At 44.2% G+C, this 20,420-nt stretch overlaps 1 protein-coding gene across 1 annotated transcript in view; it reads left to right on the top strand.

Moving 5' to 3' along the window:
• Positions 1–20,420, top strand: part of LOC135507986 (A-kinase anchor protein 6-like) — a 192,158-nt gene that overhangs the window by 137,261 nt on the left and 34,477 nt on the right. The window contains 2 exon segments of the mRNA XM_064927842.1: positions 8,298–8,444; positions 11,882–12,097. Coding sequence (XP_064783914.1) covers positions 8,298–8,444; positions 11,882–12,097 — 363 coding nt within the window.

Here is a 20,420-nt window from a genome sequence, read left to right as displayed (position 1 = left end):
AGTGATGTAATCTTGGCCCTCTTTCATTACTCCTGAAGAGAACTGTTAGCTGCTCTGAATGGCAAGGCAAACAACACGGTTGTCTCTTTTTCCTTTCATTTTGTTGGCCATGCTCCAAAACGCTGGACAGAACGGCCAGGCAAGGCCTCAGAGTGCGCAGCTAGCCAGCAACAGACAAACACCTGCGCTATAGACTTCACTGCACTTTCTGTACTCTCTCTCTCTCTCTCTCTCTCTCTCTCTCTCTCTCTCTCTCTCTCTCTCTCTCTCTCTCTCCAGAGATGGAGCCCCTCCCCAATTCAATAACAAACCAACCATGAAGCATACTGTGGAAACAGAGCTACAGCGTGACTTTTTCCAGTATATTTGAATATCAGCAAGTTTCCCAAGGTGGTGTCTGCTGCTGCTGTATTCATTGTTAGCCACCAAGTCAGCAGTGACATTCTAATCAGGGTGGGGACGGCCAGCCTTTCTTCGCCCACCCTGAAGCTACTATAGGAAGACGGTGGCTGGCTCATTACAAACAAGAGCATAAACCTGCCGGTCTGTGTCTGAAATAACACCCTATTCCGTATGTAGTGCACTTTTGGTGTCCGGAATGGCACCCTATTACCTGAATAGTGCACTATTTTTGTCTAGAGCCATATGGACACGGATCATAGTGCATTACATAAGGACCAGGGTGTCGTCCCAAGCAGACGTATCCTGTATACAGAGCACCACTACAGGGCTACGCCGATTCTGTTGCGAAAACATATATTGAACGGAAGCAAACGAAACGCGGCGGGACCTAACTGGATTTGTCCAATAGAAACTTCAGTTTTGCAACTGCTTGGACTAATGATTACACCCCAGGATTGATCTGCCAGCCAGATCCCCCGAAACACTATCTGTATGCATCTCATACAGCACTTTATTCTCTATGTAGTACCATGGCCCATAGGGATTTGGTCAAATGTAGTGCTCTATGTAGGGAATAGGGAGCCATTTGGAATGCACACTCTGTCTTCCACTTAAAGTGCTCCAGCCAACCTGACAGTCAGACACACACAGAAAAATGATACCAAGCCAGAGAACGAAGAAAACATTCCTTAATTAATGACAGATTACATTTCCATGCTTCAGAACACAGAAATTACACAAAGCTATGAGCCGATCCTAATTTCCAATGTAATTGTTGCATCATGTTGCTCCATCCTCATATAAACATTTCAACATTTTCATTGTTTTTCTTCATTTTATTTTTTGGGGCGGGTTTTGGAAAAAATACCCCAAAAAAACGGTGATGGGTTTTAACATTTTTAAAAACACATGGAAATGTTAAATCACTTTAAGCTCCCACATAAAAGTGTCAGGGCTTGGAACTTGTAATACTCTAGGTGTATTGGGGTTGTGAGAGTTTCAGTTTGGAGGTGTGTTCTCTGCTCTGTGAAGTAGTTTCCCCAGCTCTGAGCCAGCATTGCAGTGTTGTAGAACTCCTCAGGGATGCCCCTCTGTCTCACCTGCTGTTTGAGGAAATGTGTAGAAGCAGCTCTAGCAGTCCTTCAAAGACACTCACTCAGACTGAGGAGAAATATTGAATATAACACTACCAGGGTCAAGTAACAGTGTTGTAAAGAATTTTTTTGGGTCTTTTCCAACGCTGTTATATTAATCAGGATTTCATCTGGTCCTAGGGGGATGTTGGTGGTGCGTTTAGAAGGTTTTGTTCTGTCAGTCATCATAAAGGGAAAGCAGGCTTCGGTGATTCTGACTCTAACTGTTCTGTGTTAGCTCAAGGTTCCTGTTGTATCAGAGGTTTCCATGCATGGATGGATGGTGTTAGACCTATTTCCCCTTTAGCTCAGCATATTGCCTCCTAGAAGTATAGGTGCATCTGCTCTATACAATCAGTAGATATATGACTATATGAGAAGTGAGCAGACACTACAAAAATGGCCACATAAAATACTTCTATCTTTTCATTACTCCATGCTGTCACAATTCATAGTGATTTGTTTGCATCTTTGACAATGTATTCATTTTCAACCATCTGACATTTATAAGACACATTCAGTATCTCATTATAGAGCACTGTGACCCTCAGTGCTCGGCCTGTCAAATACCTTAGGCACAATCCCAGCATAGATGTCCACGGATGTCCTCTTCCCTTCCCAGGCATTACAGCATCGTCTTCACGTCCATAGAGTCCCTCCCTCCCAGCCGCCTCTTCTCCAACCCCCCTGCCTCCACCCTGCTCCCTCCCTGCCAACAGCAGGCCTTTTTGTATAGGGGAATTCACTCTGGATTTCACTCTACAATTAATGTGAAAGCAGCATAATGTCTGCGTGACTCCCGGTGCCTAGTGGTGCGCCATTTATCATCACAGTTTTACATTGACCTTGACACCCACTTCATTAGAATAAAGATTGTCTACCATTTAGGTTACATTGTTCCTCTGCGCACAGAGCCCATGCAAATTCTGTCTGCCAGAGAGACGGCGAGAGAGGAAGGAGAGAGACAGGAAGGAGTGAGAGTGAGCGAGGAGAGGAAAGAGAGGAGCGGCCACTCTGTCAGAGGTCATCTGCATTAAATGATTGCAGCTTTTTTCCAACTGCTTCTTTTCATTCGGTTCAATTCAGCCTCTCTCTCTCTCTCTCTCTCTCTCTCTCTCTCTCTCTCTCTCTCTCTCTCTCTCTCTCACTCCTTCCCCCATGGATGGACGGGGCTAAAAGGAGGAATTTAACTATTTTCAGTCAGCCAGGCTCCTAGCCGCTCCAAGGAAGGCTTTTTAATGATCTTTAAATAGGAACACTTAATTGTCTGCAAAGAAATGCTTGGTTAGGACTGAGACAGAGAGAGAAAATGGAGGGAGGGATTTTTCTCCGCCCTCACTCTCACTCGTTCCCCCCCCCCTCTCTCTCTCTCTCTCTCTCTCTCTCTCTCTCTCTCTCTCTCTCCATGGTCCTCCTCCACAAAATAAACTTTCTCTTGTATTCTGTTGACAAAGGAGTCACTTTTCTAGGGGCTGCTCTGTATCAGAGCGAGAGCCCCTCAGCCTGCGTAGGAGGCTGGTCTTTTTCAGGGAGGACGCAAGGCGTCTAGAAAGAGGACCAGAGGAGAAAACGTCTCTCTTTCTTCCCTCTCTCCCTCCTCCCTCCTTCGCTTCCATCATTCCATAGGGTCTTAATGAATCTCCATGATTCCCCCACATCAGTCACAATAAGACTGCCCCACTGGACGGAGAGGAGAGGGAAGCAGAGGAGAGAATAGGAGAGGAGAGGGACTGTGAAGGGAAAACCTTCCACGTGGATATATAAAATGTCTGCTCCATTGCAGCGCAGACCGCTGGTGATATAATTACAATTCAATTATTAATGAGTAATACTTAAAAAAGATTGTCTTATGATCTTCTATTAGTGGATTTGCAATTCATTTTAATATTTGTCATTTAATTTATATCATGGATAATGCAATAAAGGACCAATTAACAATGCATGGGCTATGTAATATGATTTCTCAGCTAATGCAAATGGAATAAGCTAGAAGAAAGAAACCCATTCAAAATCCTCAAATGTAATTTACTCGGCCAGTTCTGCCAATTTCAAATGACACTGCAGATTTTAATTTTTCCCCCATCTCCATCAAAGGTAACACATTTATACTGATCAGGCCAGTGTGATATTCATTTACATGGCAAATTGTGAAGCAAAGTTATTACAGTATACTGAGCAGTCTACTGCTCTTATGCAGTGTTTTACCGTGAATGATTATCTATTAAACTACACAGGTGGCAGTTTAACAACCCTCCCAGTGTGTTCTGCTGGCTGGTTTATAGTTTCCTGTAGGATATGCACTTGTGATTAAACAAACTGGGCTGCTTAGCGATGCCTACCACCCAGCCAAACACTCCTTCTTGGCCTTGTCACTGAGGCCTAGCCAGGCAGAGCCAAAACTCCATAGCCATCCATGGTTTGGTTTTTTTTCCTCACTCACTAAAACATTGTGGTCTTGGCTGATTGCATTGTTTCCTGTGTTTGTCTGGTAAAGAAAAATCTGGTAAAGAAGAGAGAAAAGAGTAGTGGAGCGGTGTGGGCTGGGGTTTTAAGGACCTCGCTCCCGCCCCTCCCCTCTCTCATCGGGCTCTCTCAGATTCCTCCACACTGCATGCAGCTGAGCTTAGAATCCAGGGCTGGGATAAAGACTGTCTTTGTTTGTCACTGAATGGCATTAGACATGGGCTGCCTATGGGGTCACCAGAGAGAGAGAGAGAGAGAGAGAGGGAGGGAGAGAGGAAGGGAGGGAGGGAGAGAGAGAGAGGGAGGGAGGGAGGAGAGAGAGAGGGAGAGAGAGAGGGAGAGAGAGAGGGAGGGGAGGGAGAGAGAGAGGGAGGGAGGAGAGGAAGGGAGGGAGGGAGAGAGAGAGAGAGAGGGAGGGAGGGAGGGAGGGAGGGAGGGAGGGAGGGAGAGAGAGAGAGAGGGAGGGAGGGAGGGAGAGAGAGAGAGGGAGAGAGAGAGGGAGAGAGAGAGGGAGGGAGAGAGAGAGAGAGAGAGAGGGAGAGAGGGAGAGAGGGAGGGAGAGAGGGAGAGAGAGGGAGGGAGGGAGGGATAGAGAGAGAGAGGGAGGGATAGAGAGAAAGAGAGAGCTCTCCCCCCCTCCGTGTTGTAGGGACAGGACCAACGATTATTCAACAATACACGTCCAACTGAGAGCAGTTGTTAGAAACAGAAGAAAAATATTATTTTGACCCTGATCATAGAATTTGAAAGGAGAAGCTATTGTAACCCCGTACATGTCCAGCAGCAAGTCTTTTTTTCTAACATGAAACATTTTCTGTAAAAGACCCTGCTGTTCCTTTTTTCTTTTTTTCCTATCTGTGGGCTGACTGGGCACTTCTTTGTCTATTGATCCTCTTGTATTTCTCATTAGCACTTTGGAAATCTGTGTAATGCATCCTCTTTGGATGGAAGGAGGGAAAGAGGGAGGCAGAAATGTCTTGAAACTGCGTGTCTGCTCATCTATTGTTATCACCACTGTCCACAGTTATGACAGGGCCAGAATTCCCTTGGTTCCTTGTGCCTATAGCATCCTACTCTTCACTCAATCTTTTCCCCAAATTCATGGTTCCCTGAATGATCATATTGCTTTTTCAATTTGTTTGCTCCTTTTAAATTCTTTTTTTTTATGATGTAAAGGTTTATTCTTCTCTTGTGTGTCTCATTAAAAACAGAATGATTCCACGCTAGATGCGATCTGGAATGGCCAGTGGAAATTCTCCTGGGTCTGTAGCTGACCCCAGAGTGACTGGGCACCTTGTTCTTAAACACTAAGCAGGGAAAAAAAGAAAAATGCTTGACTCACTGTGAGCTCAATGTGAGCCTTCTATACCAGTTGTAAAATGGCTTATTCTTCTGGTCACCATGGTGACAATTAACAGTGTTTCAAGGCCTTTTGTTCCAGACCCGTTAGAGCAGAATTTTTTCAACGGGGTGATTTTCAGTACACAGACACACACACACACACACACACACACACACACACACACACACACACACACACACACACACACACACACACACACACACACACACACACACACACACACAAAACAACTCAACAACTTAGCGCTTCCATTTTGCATAAACAGTCTAGAATTATATCTGAATCAAGGGTTTGATGTTTTCCTTTTTCTCTTTAAGTACACACTGAATATTTCTTCCTGTTCTTTCATGGCTGGAGCTTGTCCATCTATCAGGGAGACAGAGCCCCTCTCTCATCAGCTGTAGAAGCTGCACTCTCTCGCTCTCGCTCTCGCTCTCTTCAATGGAGGATTTCTCTCTCCCTCCTCTCTCCTCTCCCCAGCCCCTGTCTTCTTCTCCTTTGACACTGCCAACAGCAAATTGTAGGTAGTGAGGATGCCCCCCACCCCAAATTGATGAAGTAATTATCATATTTGTCTGCTTTGTTTTCTTAAGGCTTTGTTGGTTAAAGAGAACACATTCCCCACGGAGGATTCTCTTGAGTCAATCTCTACCACCACAGCACACTATGTTATGAGTTAGAGGTGGCCCATTCCATTGCTAGGCTTTATAAGCGTTGAGATTTACAAGCTTAGTATTTACAAGCCCTGGAATATGTGAATATTCTGTTTTATTAATGCCATCTTTATGATTTAATATGTGGTAATGTTTCACCTTTAAAAAATATATATATTTAGATAGTATGATGATGTATATGCACAATACACCTGTTATTAGTGTGTTATTGTTGGACCAATAAACAGTATATTGGTATGATTTTGGCAGCTAGCTGCAGAGTCCATTGTACTTTGTTGGATGTTAACTGTGAGTTTTCATAGAGGCTGGTTTGTGGTGGCTGGCAGTAATGTGTTAACTATATAACTGTGTATAAATTCATTTAAATACGGAGGCATCCGACTCACTTCATGGAGTCTTACTTCTGTTGTCTCAACACGTTACAGACTCTGAACAAACTTTAATTTAATGGATAAGATGAATCTACAAAAATGCATTAAATGTTTTCATGTATGACTGCATTTCTGCTGACATTTCCAGTCTTTCGTACTCATTAATATGTGGAATGAATTAAAGTTATGATTGCTTGTTGATTTTCCTCATCTATTTTCATGTGACTCTCTTTTTTGGAGAGCACACAGTTCTTTTCCATTCCACCCCCTACCCCCCCTTCATTCCACCACGCCCCCTCTCTCTCTTTCTCTCAACCCCTCATAGACCCGTCACTCCAACTAAGTTATACACTATTTTCTTAAAGCTCGTCTTCATCCAGCACCAAGTCATGAAAATGGCCTTCAATGTTGTGTTCAACACAAAAAAAATGGAGTATATTTTCACATCATGACAGCAATTGCACAGGCATACTATATTACATGTTTCATAACTTCATCCTATGATCCTACCAGAGCTATTTCACAAAGTTAAGGTATGCAGATGCTTGGCTATTCTAGCTCAGACAGAGACTGGAGGCTACAACTCACCAGTGCGTTCAGTGTATTTGATCAAAGATCCTTCTCAGCATTAATCTCAAAGTTCTGGATCTCATGCATTTTAATCACTTATCTACTTTATTCTCCTGTAATGTTTTGACTTTCGATCAATGATGTGCCATTTTTAAACAAAAGAAGACTCGGAAAATCAATATTTGCTGTCAACAAATAAATTGGATCATTTCCTGATAGTTAGATGGTAACACATTTACTTTTACATGCGCGCTATTAAAAATCTGAAAGGGATGAATGGCTTCAGAGGAAGTGTGATACCATCTCCATCAAAAAAAAAGCGACAATGAAAAATGGTTTCTGGACTGATGACAGTTAAAAAAAGGAAAAAACAGGAGTACATTTAAATATTTAAATGTGGCTGGGCTGTAATGATAAATGACAACCGAAAACTAGAATCAAGTAGCTATTGATGCAGAAAATGAAACGGGAGGGGAAAGAGAGAAATTAACCAAAAATATGTGAGATTGAAGAGTGTCAATTTCGTACTGTTACAGTAAGCTTTTCTTCAGCCATTTAAATGAAAATGTCAGTTCAGAAAACATATTCCATCTTAGAATATTATAGTTTATTTACACTAAATATGAGTTTCGTGCAGTTGTAATGCTGTTGAAACAATTTCTCTGATTTCCTTCTCTGAGTAAGATTCCTTGTTGGTGGAGAAATAAACACAGACAGACAGACAGACAGACAGACAGACAGACAGACAGACAGACAGACAGACAGACAGACAGACAGAGAGAGAGAGAGAGAGAGAGAGAGAGAGAGGGAGAGAGAGAGAGAGAGAGAGAGAGAGAGAGAGAGAGAGAGAGAGAGAGAGAGAGAGAGAGAGAGAGACTGAGTTTATGGCACAAAATATCAGAGCTTTTTTATTTTAAATGTCTGTTTGCCTTTGTGTGCAGCAGGGGGCTGCACTGCTGTGCTCACCAGTTGAATGAATGACATAGTCAGTGCTGGGGATGGTGAGCAACTCTACAATACACTATGTACTCCAATGTGTGCCAATTGTGTCTCAAATAGTAAATAGCCTTTTCACAACGGACATCTTTCCCTGCAATTAACTAGCTTTTCGCAGGTACCGGTTTCTGTATGAATGGTGGAAATTAGGCCGGTTAAAATGTACTCTCACCCACGTCTCTGTGTGTCTCAATGCTCCGCAGTGCACTAGACGACATGCATGTAGTCAGTGCTGTGCATCTCTCCTCCAGAGTACGTCCTGTAGTGTGCAGACAGTGTCCCTCAATGTCTCACCCGTGTCTCTCTCTCATGTGTCTGTCCCCAGGGGAACAGTGTAGAGATGAGTATGTGGCACCCTAAGAAGACACACCTCCTGGGCTGGGCTGAGAGCCTGCGGAGGAGTGGAGCCCAGCTCCCCCCGGACTTCGACGAGAGAGTCAATGCCATGACACAGAAGTGGGACCAGCTGCAGGTGAACACACACACACCGTAACACTACTCCACCTTCTGAATGGGTCAAAATGATGATATGACCTTCTTGTTGGGAACTCATTGTTATCTGCATAAATAAAACAGTTGTTCTGCTGTTTTTAGGTAAAAGCAAAAGGAACGCGCCCCAGGCCCCCACCCTGCCTGTCCCCCAGTCAGTCCCGTTCAGACTCCAGTGCACTAATGCGGGTCAATATCCCACCTGAGAGCCTGTCTGTGTCTCAAATGGCACCCTATTTCCTATATAGTGCGGGGTTCTGGTCAAAAGTAGTGCACTATATCGGGAATAGGGTGCCATTTTGGATGCTGGCCCTCTCTCGGTTAGCAGGGAACCCTGTGGAGATGGAGCTGGCTAGCAGCTCAATTGAAGTGAGTGAATCAGGATAAAGCCTTGCTGCTACGCCTCTGAAATGATGAACAGGCCTGGGGCTCCTTCTTCCACCCCCAAACCCTCTTATCTATGCAACACATGAACACTACACCAAATACAGTACAGTAGCTAGGTACCCTGCCTTGTCTACCCCCCACCATCCACCCCCACCGCCCTGCTTAGAGGGGGGCAGCTCAGCTATATCTCCATCTTGGATATCAGCCAGGGAAGCAGGAGATGGTATCGGATCGGAGACGCCTGCCTGCTCTAGTCTTGATGATCCTGTTAATGGTACGGTATGGCTGGCTTGTTGATCCTTATCGGACCGACTGGGGTTCAACTGTGCATTGCTCTTAGAGGCTAATTTTAGGTTAATCACTGTTCATCTAATCTCTGAACATGAGAAATATAATTGCTGGTCTCTCAATTACCAGGACGTATCCCTGTCCCAGTAGTACCCCAAGCAGCATCTGCTCATATCTACCCTCTCATATCCACATGGTCTGTATCCCAAATGGCACCCTATTCCCTATGTAGGGCATTACTTTTGACCAGGGGCCCATAGGGACTATGGACTTCATGGGAAACAAGGTACCATTAGGACGCAGACATGCACAGATCCAACAACATAGAATTATCAATATGCCAACAACTCAAACATGTTCCTGCTGTCATTTCTGTCATGTGTGAGTTCCAAGACATATTTTCGCTATAACACATGAATACATAGACGTAAAACAATGCGTACTGTTGCATAGAAGAAATGACTCTGTGTGTGTGTGTGTGTGTGTGTGTGTGTGTGTGTGTGTGTGTGTGTGTGTGTGTGTGAGTGGGTTGGTTTCAGCTAGATAAACATATGTATTCCGTTCCCAAGCTAAAGAGATGCCGTTTGGAAATTAAACAACAAACGAACACGTTTTCTTTTCCACCACAGCAATCAGCGCTGATTAAAGTTCTACTGAGATCCCAAATAAATGTGTGACGTTTGAACAGGATGCTCATGCATAAACAAAGTTCTGTTTAGCGAAGGAATATTTCTTTGGTCTGTGGTGAGTGGCATCGGGCAGAGAGCCGCTAGAATGAAATGGCAGTGGTGCGGGGAGTTTAATCTGCGAATTTCTGCTCCCTGCACTGCACATTACGCCGTCTCAATTGCATATTAAACAACCCTATCAAGTCAGGCATTGGCATCTGCTGTGCTGACACAAATTGTGAATTAAATGAAATTGATGTCCTCTGTCGTATATATTTATGAAGACAGACCATTCTCTGAAGTATTCTGCTTATGAAGAATTTATGATTGCAAACTGTTCCAGAACAAAATAAAGTGGCAATAAATTCCTTTTTTTGTATCCCTGACCCTCCAAGGGCATTTGGATTCACCTCTCTCTCTCTGCAGAGCTCTGTTCATCACAGGGCAAAAACAAAGGCTCTATCTGGAGTTCATTGGGTGCTTTCAAATTATCGATATTCAAACGAGGAGAGGAGAGGGAAGAGAAAATGAAACAGAATGAGAGAGAGAGAATGTCAGGGAGGGATTCTTTTTAAGGGAGGGAACAAATACGATGCTCTTTGCTGGGAGGCAGCCACTTCGGTAAGCCCAAAGGACACTTATGGAGTTGTGAGGTACAGATAATCAAAGTCGAACGCTATTGGAATCAATATTGAAAATCCCAATCAGTGGAATTGTTTAGGGATATGTGTGACTCATATCACCTCACTGACAATATCTTAAAGCTAGGTGTCCTCTCCTATTTTTCACTTCCTACTCCATCATTTCACATCACACCACTGTAGTATTAAGTGATCATTTGTTTCTCACAGTGACTCTAAAACATGCAAGTCAAACCCATCTAGTCATAGACTCTGGTCTGCCGTTAACACGTTCTCTGACAGCCACACAGGTGTGGAGGCTAATAAAGAAAGAGCTGTAATGGAGGATCAACACACACAGTGTTTAATGGGTGTAGCCAGCCAGCGATCTAGCCCCAAAATGGCCACTTCATTGCTGACTCACTCACTCATAATCACATCTGTTTCCATTACAGCTTGCAAAACATCCACCAGCACACAGCACCAACACAAAGGACTGCCAATTAAACCAACCAGTGTGTGTATTAATTGGATAATGGAGTGTTTTGCCACTCTACAATTGGGCTCCTCTGCATACAGAGTTCAACCCCTGTGCGTGTGTGTGCGTGTGTGTGTGTGTGTGTGTGTGTGTGTGTGTGTGTGTGTGTGTGTGTGTGTGTGTGTGTGTGTGTGTGTGTGTGTGTGTGTGTGTGTGTGTGTGTGTGTGTGTGTGTGTGTGTGTGTGTGTGTGTGTGTGTGTGTGTGTGAGACTCAGACACTCTGGCTCCAAAAGTAGCTATAGCGTAGCTCTCATTTCCCAGGCAGGTGGGAACTCACTCACATGTCAGTGGCCAAGTCCCAAATGGCACCCTATACCCTTCATAGTGCCCTACTTATGACCAGGGCACTGGTCAAAAGTAGTGTGCTATGTAGGGTATAGGGTGCTATTTTGGTCACAGCCTGTGTCTGTCAGGCTGGGGCTATACACAGCGTGGTGCTGTTTGCTCTGTTATAGAAGGAGGGGGAAATTGCTCAGCAGAGTCCTATTTGGGAAATCGTTGGAGGGTATTTGTGCTTCTGATTGTTATCTACTCCTTTCTGTGTGATTCTCTGAGAGGCAACGCGGAATATACGGCTGTACTGAAAATACGTCCAGAATTAGCCGCCTTCATCTTTAGAACGTAGCAATAATCGTGGTATGATCAGCACTGTTTGAGACTTGTTGATAGTAACAACATCTGCACATTTATTTGCTTATTGAAATAGACAACTTCATGAGCTTTTTGCTAGAATGTCGCATTGCCAGGAGGGAAAGAAGTGTCAAACGGAGAGGGCTATCAGATCACAATAATGTTGCAGTATATTTCCCACCTGCTGTCAGTATATTGATACAACAGTACTCTGTACCGCTCTGAAATGATTGTACATACTGTCACAGTCTCCAACTCTCCGTCCTCCTCTCCTCTTGGCCTCCTCAGAAGATCCTGGGGGAGTCTGTGGGGAGCACCAGCCCATCCCAGGACCCTCGCTCTGCCCTGTCCCCTCATACCAGCAGCCTGCTGGGCCGGCTGGAGGGCAGGATCAAGGATCTGAAGGTGTGGCTGAGAGACACAGAGCTGTTCATCTTCAACTCCTGTCTGAGGCAGGAAGCAGAGCAGGACCTGCAGGCCTCCACCCAGCTGCAGCACTTCAAGGTAGAGACTGAGCACTGCACACACGCACACACACGCACACACACGCACACTCACGCACACACACGCACACGCACACGCACACACACACACACACACACACACACACACACACACACACACACACACACACACACACACACACACACACACACACACACACACACACATCCAAAGTAGATGAAGGCCCCCTGGGCATAACACTGTCATAACACTACTACTGATCTGGGTCTAACTTTCACCTGGTCTGCGCTCCTTTAGAAAGACACTGACTACTATGGAAGGGGTCTTCAACCTTTTCTTTCCCAGGGACCCCAAGCAAACCAGCGACCCAGGGACCCCCATCATGCGTCAGCCCAAAACATTTGTCCTCGTCTTGTCATCAGGTGAATGATGAGGGCAATGCGAAGTAATCAGCATTTTAAAATGAACTTGTTAGATGGTGTTTCCTTATTTTGCCCTCCCCACATTATACTGGGGTATAGTAAGTCTAAGCGCTAACATAGCTAACTATTAGCTAGAAAGGTACTGCATCTCCAAACGATATGTAATACAGCTGTTAATCTGGTTTAACAAAGGTTAACCATGTGTTGGTGTGACCGGTGGAGATGACCGAAGGGTCAGGGTTGGTTTTGATCTTTTCCTCTCTGATAATGACAGGAAAAACTTCCAGAAACAAATGCTGTGCCGCCCTGGTACGCCAACCTCTCTGCAAAGTTCAAATGAACAACGAAAGGGGACATGAATAGCCATGCCAGCCCAATGACGACATGTACAGAGAAAAGTACAGTAGCTAGATGACTGATGTGCATATATATCACAACAGAATGGTGGGAGACCAATATAATACACTGTCAATGGCCATATAAACTCATTGAGAAGTGTTTTAACGTATTGATAATGGTAATGATTTTCAAGGGACAATTTTACAGTAGCCTACCACTTCCACAGGGATACAGTAGAAAGGGAAGAGGTAAGGGGGTGCATGGGATGTTTATGAGGGACAATAGAGAAGGACAAGACGTGAGCACCATTTACAAGGGGCACTCACAACAACAATAATAATGTACACTAATATCAGACATGGGAACTATTCTGATTGTGCGTAATTATATTACATGAAATTCAACACTTGTTACATTGGCAAAAACCTTATGTCCAAGTCAAGAAAGCTTACCAGCAGCCAGCGGCACTTGCCACGATGGGTACTCACTGGTGCTTTTTCAAAGACTATGTCAGATACTCCAGTGAGTGTAATTGGCTCGAATGAGTGTAAATTGCTCAATATTAGGAGTTCAGAAATAAAGTTGACATCGTTAGAAGATATTTTCTTCTTTTCTAGCACTTTTTTTTTTAAATACAGTGCATTTGGAAAATATTCAGACCCCTTGACTTTTTCCACATTTTGTTAAGTTCCAGCCTTATTCGAAATGAATAAAAATCATTATAAAAAATCTCATCAATCAACACAAAATACCCCATAATGACAAAGCAAAATCAGGTTATTACATTTTTTTGCATTTTTTTTTTTTGTAGAATTAAATATCACATTTCCATACAGTACCTGTCACGTCCAATCAAGGTGGGTGGAATCAGGCGCAGAGAGCAGATAGCGATATGAAAGTTTTATTCTCCGGTGAACAAGAAACACGGTCAACCCAATACACACAGGGTGAATAATCCAACACAGGATAAAAGACGATCCGGAGAATAAGAACACAAGATACACCGACAGACATAGATGACAAATAAACAATCCCGCACAAAACAAGGGCGGGACAACCTACATTATATACAGACACTAATTAACTAAACAACACACAGGTGAAACCAATACACGTTCATTCTTCATACCTACAGTAGCAGTCCTCAGAGCACCTAGGCCTCTAATACAGGGATATTCAACCTGGGGTCCGTGGACCTCTAGTGCAAGGGGTCTGCAGAAAAATATTATCGTGTATATACAGTGCATTCGGAAAGTATTCAGACCCATGGACTTTTTACACATTTTGTTTCGTTACAGCCTTATTCTAAAATGGATTAAAACACTTTTTTCCCTCATCAGTCTACACACAATACCCCACAATGGCAAAGCAAAAACAGTTTTTTTTACATTTTAGCAAAACAGAAATACCTTATTTACATACAAATTCAGACACTTTGCTATGAGACTCGAAATTGAGCTCAGGTGCATCCCGAGAACCTTCCAGAAGGACAACCATCTCTGCAGCTCTCTACCAGAATCAACAACAAGTGGGACTTCCGGCGCCGAGAGATGGCCGCCTCGCTTCGCGTTCCTAGGAAACTATGCAGTTTTTTGTTTTTTTACGTGTTATTTCTTACATTAGCACCCCAGGTCATCTTAGGTTTCATTACATACAGTCGAGAAGAACTACTTTATATAAGATCAGCGTCAACTCACCATCAGTACGACCAAGAATATGTTTTCGCGACGCGGATCCTGTGTTCTGCCTTACAAACAGGACAACGGAATGGATCGCATGCAGCGACCCAAAAAACGACTCCGAAAAAGAGGGAAACGAGGCGGTCTTCTGGTCAGACTCCGGAGACGGGCACACCGTGCACCACTCCCTAGCATTCTTCTTGCCAATGTCCAGTCTCTTGACAACAAGGTTGATGAAATCCGAGCAAGGGTAGCATTCCAGAGGGACATCAGAGACTGTAACGTTCTGTGCTTCACTGAAACATGGCTCACTGGAGAGACGCTATCCGAAGCGGTGCAGCCAACGGGTTTCTCCACGCATCGCGCCGACAGAAACAAACAACTTTCTGGTAAGAAGAGGGGTGGGGGCGTATGCCTTATGGTTAACGAGACATGGTGCGATGAAAGAAACATACAGGAACTCAAATCCTTCTGTTCACCTGATTTAGAATTCCTCACAATTAAATGTAGACCGCATTATCTACCAAGAGAATTCTCTTTGATTATAATCACAGCCGTATATATCCCCCCCCAAGCAGACACATCGATGGCTCTGAACGAACTTTATTTAACTCTTTGCAAACTGGAAACCATTTATCCGGAGGCTGCATTCATTGTTGCTGGGGATTTTAACAAGGCTAATCTGAAAACAAGACTCCCTAAATTTTATCAGCATATCGATTGCGCAACCAGGGGTGGAAAAACCTTGGATCACTGTTACTCTAACTTCAGCGACGCATATAAGGCCCTGCCCCGCCCCCCTTTCGGAAAAGCTGACCACGACTCCATTTTGCTGATACCTGCCTACAGACAAAAAATAAAACAAGAAGCTCCCACGCTGAGGTCTGTCCAACGCTGGTCCGACCAAGCTGACTCCACACTCCAAGACTGCTTCCATCACGTGGACTGGGACATGTTTCGTATTGCGTCAGATAACAACATTGACGAATACGCTGATTCGGTGTGCGAGTTCATTAGAACGTGCGTTGAAGATGTCGTTCCCATAGCAACGATTAAAACATTCCCTAACCAGAAACCGTGGATTGATGGCAGCATTCGCGTGAAACTGAAAGCGCGAACCACTGCTTTTAATCAGGGCAAGGTGTCTGGTAACATGACCGAGTACAAACAGTGCAGCTATTCCCTCCGCAAGGCTATCAAACAAGCTAAGCGTCAGTACAGAGACAAAGTAGAATCTCAATTCAACGGCTCAGACACAAGAGGCATGTGGCAGGGTCTACAGTCAATCACGGACTACAGGAAGAAATCCAGCCCAGTCACGGACCAGGATGTCTTGCTCCCAGGCAGACTAAATAACTTTTTGCCCGCTTTGAGGACAATACAGTGCCACTGACACAGCCTGCAACGGAAACATGCGGTCTCTCCTTCACTGCAGCCGAGGTGAGTAAAACATTTAAACGTGTTAACCCTCGCAAGGCTGCAGGCCCAGACGGCATCCCCAGCCGCGCCCTCAGAGCATGCGCAGACCAGCTGGCTGGTGTGTTTACGGACATATTCAATTAATCCCTATACCAGTCTGCTGTTCCCACATGCTTCAAGAGGGCCACCATTGTTCCTGTTCCCAAGAAAGCTAAGGTAACTGAGCTAAACGACTACCGCCCCGTAGCACTCACTTCCGTCATCATGAAGTGCTTTGAGAGACTAGTCAAGGACCATATCACCTCCACCCTACCTGACACCCTAGACCCACTCCAATTTGCTTACCGCCCAAATAGGTCCACAGACGATGCAATCTCAACCACACTGCACACTGCCCTAACCCATCTGGACAAGAGGAATACCTATGTGAGAATGCTGTTCATCGACTACAGCTCGGCATTCAACACCATAGTACCCTCCAAGCTCGTCATCAAGCTCGAGACCCTGGGTCTCGACCCCGCCCTGTGCAACTGGGTACTGGACTTCCTGACGGGCCGCCCCAGGTGGTGAGGGTAGGTAACAACATCTCCTCCCCGCTGATCCTCAACACTGGGGCCCCACAAGGGTGCGTTCTGAGCCCTCTCCTGTACTCCCTGTTCACCCACGACTGCGTGGCCACGCACGCCTCCAACTCAATCATCAAGTTTGCGGACGACACAACAGTGGTAGGCTTGATTAACAACAACGACGAGACGGCCTACAGGGAGGAGGTGAGGGCCCTCGGAGTGTGGTGTCAGGAAAATAACCTCACACTCAACGTCAACAAAACTAAGGAGATGATTGTGGACTTCAGGAAACAGCAGAGGGAACATCCCCCTATCCACATCGATGGAACAGTAGTGGAGAGAGTAGCAAGTTTTAAGTTCCTCGGCATACACATCACAGACAAACTGAATTGGTCCACTCACACAGTCAGCATCGTGAAGAAAGCGCAGCAGCGCCTCTTCAACCTCAAGAGGCTGAAGAAATTCGGCTTGTCACCAAAAGCACTCACAAACTTCTACAGATGCACAATCGAGAGCATCCTGGCGGGCTGTATCACCGCCTGGTACGGCAACTGCTCCGCCCTCAACCGTAAGGCTCTCCAGAGGGTAGTGAGGTCTGCACAACGCATCACCGGGGGCAAACTACCTGCCCTCCAGGACACCTACACCACGCGATGTTACAGGAAGGCCATAAAGATCATCAAGGACATCAACCACCCGAGCCACTGCCTGTTCACCCCGCTATCATCCAGAAGGCGAGGTCAGTACAGGTGCATCAAAGCTGGGACCGAGAGACTGAAAAACAGCTTCTATCTCAAGGCCATCAGACTGTTAAACAGCCACCACTAACATTGAGTGGCTGCTGCCAACACACTGACACTGACTCCAGCCACTTTAATAATGGGAATTGATGGGAAATGATGTAAATATATCACTAGCCACTTTAAACAATGCTACCTTATATAATGTTACTTACCGTACATTATTCATCTCATATGCATAAGTATATACTGTACTCTATATCATCGACTGCATCCTTATGTAATACATGTATCACTAGCCACTTTAACTATGCCACTTTGTTTACATACTCATCTCATATGTATATACTGTACTCGATACCATCTACTGTATCTTGCCTATGCTGCTCTGTACCATCACTCATTCATATATCCTTATGTACATATTCTTTATCCCCTTACACTGTGTATAAGACAGTAGTTTAGGAATTGTTAGTTAGATTACTTGTTGGTTATTACTGCATTGTCGGAACTAGAAGCACAAGCATTTCGCTACACTCGCATTAACATCTGCTAACCATGTGTATGTGACAAATAAAATTTGATTTGATTTGACAATCATGAAGTTGAACGACATTTATTGGATATTTCAAACTTTTTTAACAAATCAAAAACTGAAAAATTGGGCGTGCAAAATTATTCAGCCCCCTTAAGTTAATACTTTGTAGCGCCACCTTTTGCTGCGATTACAGCTGTAAGTCGCTTGGGGTATGTCTCTATCAGTTTTGCACATCGAGAGACTGAAATTTTTTCCCATTCCTCCTTGCAAAACAGCTCGAGCTCAGTGAGGCTGGATGGAGAGCATTTGTGAACAGAAGTTTTCAGTTCTTTCCACAGATTCTCGATTGGATTCAGGTCTGGACTTTGACATGGCCATTCTAACACCTGGATATGTTTATTTTTGAACCATTCCATTGTAGATTTTGCTTTATGTTTTGGATCATTGTCTTGTTGGAAGACAAATCTCCATCCCAGTCTCAGGTCTTTTGAAGTCTCCATCAGGTTTTCTTCCAGAATGGTCCTGTATTTGGCTCCATCCATCTTCCCATCAATTTTAACCATCTTCCCTGTCCCTGCTGAAGAAAAGCAGGCCCAAACCATGATGCTGCCACCACCATGTTTGACAGTGGGGATGGTGTGTTCAGGGTGATGAGCTGTGTTGCTTTTACGCCAAACATAACGTTTTGCATTGTTGCCAAAAAGTTCAATTTTGGTTTCATCTGACCAGAGCACCTTCTTCCACATGTTTGGTGTGTCTCTCAGGTGGCTTGTGGCAAACTTTAAACAACACTTTTTATGGATATCTTTAAGAAATGGCTTTCTTCTTGCCACTCTTCCATAAAGGCCAGATTTGTGCAATATACGACTGATTGTTGTCCTATGGACAGAGTCTCCCACCTCAGCTGTAGATCTCTGCAGTTCATCCAGAGTGATCATGGGCCTCTTGGCTGCATCTCTGATCAGTCTTCTCCTTGTATGAGCTGAAGGTTTAGAGGGACGGCCAGGTCTTGGTAGATTTGCAGTGGTCTGATGCTCCTTCCATTTCAATATTATCGCTTGCACAGTGCTCCTTGGGATGTTTAAAGCTTGGGAAATATTTTTGTATCCAAATCCGGCTTTAAACTTCTTCACAACAGTATCTCGGACCTGCCTGGTGTGTTCCTTGTTCTTCATGATGCTCTCTGCGCTTTTAACGGACCTCTGAGACTATCACAGTGCAGGTGCATTTATACGGAGACTTGATTACACACAGGTGGATTGTATTTATCATCATTAGTCATTTAGGTCAACATTGGATCATTCAGAGATCCTCACTGAACTTCTGGAGAGAGTTTGCTGCACTGAAAGTAAAGGGGCTGAATAATTTTGCACGCCCAATTTTTCAGTTTTTGATTTGTTAAAGAAGTTTGAAATATCCAATAAATGTCGTTCCACTTCATGATTGTGTCCCACTTGTTGTTGATTCTTCTCAAAAAAATACAGTTTTATATATTTATGTTTGAAGCCTGAAATGTGGCAAAAGGTCGCAAAGTTCAAGGGGGCCGAATACTTTCGCAAGGCACTGTGCATAACACTAAGCATGTTGGGTGTTTTTAATTAAAGATGTTCTCCGGTATTTTTGTACACTTTTGAGCCCAGTAGTTCTGAATGTAGCGCCCACGAGCCAAAAGTGGTCCCTGAAAATTGTAGATATGTGCACCACATCATTGTTCTCTCTCTGGCTCTGCTGTGTGTGTGTCTTGCTACCTGTCACTTAAATGACGTAGCGCTGAAGCTCATTAGCTGACACTCAAATTGCTAGGTGTCTGGCCCAGGTGTCTGGCCCAGGTGTCTGGGGGTAAATGTAGGTAAAATGGCGCTGCACAGCTTCCAGAAAACAGTCGCTTTCAATCCAGGGATTTTGTGGCTAATTGAGGTCATACAGTTATTCTGCTCATATATTATTAATGTATGAACTACACATTGACACATCCAGCCCAAAGCAGGAGGTTTCAAAAATACTTAATATTCGCCAAAGTACCAGAGCAGGTCTTTAACTCAGGAACGACACCTGTGTGTAAGCACCTGCTTTCAATATACTTATCCCTAATTTACTCAAGTGTTTTCTTTATTTTGGGAGTTACTGTACCTGTACCTAGTGTCAAATACTCCAAACAGTCAGCTTTGAGTGTCTGGTTTTCACTTCAAGTCCAGTAATACTGTGTATATATATTTGTAATTAAACTCATTCTTGAGAAAATACATAAAATAAAGCTATTTTGACTCAAGCAAATCTCGAAGAAACTATTATTTGAATTAAAAAGCTTGAGGAACAACACAGGATATTAATCAGGCCGTGTCACAACACAGGTTGTGGAGTTGAGATTGCTTTCATCCCGCTGAGTGACTACTAGCGATAGAGGGAAGAAACCTTAAATATATACGGAGTCAACGCTGAGAGAAATAACACTTTATAAAAGAAGACTTTTCTTTTGATAAGATGTCACACTGCACAGAGGGGAAGCATTGATTTCTTGAGAAAACGCCGGAGGAAAAAAGATTAAAATATTGATAACTGCAATGTGTATGGACAGAGGAGCCATGGCACTAAATAGAAAAAAGAGATACAAATACAAAATAAAAAGAGAAAGAGGACCATTTAATGATCATCTATCTGT

Source organism: Oncorhynchus masou, chromosome 21 (genome assembly GCF_036934945.1).
Source record: "Oncorhynchus masou masou isolate Uvic2021 chromosome 21, UVic_Omas_1.1, whole genome shotgun sequence".
In the NCBI taxonomy this organism is placed as follows: domain Eukaryota; kingdom Metazoa; phylum Chordata; class Actinopteri; order Salmoniformes; family Salmonidae; genus Oncorhynchus; species Oncorhynchus masou.
This window is presented reverse-complemented; position numbering and strand designations above follow the sequence as displayed.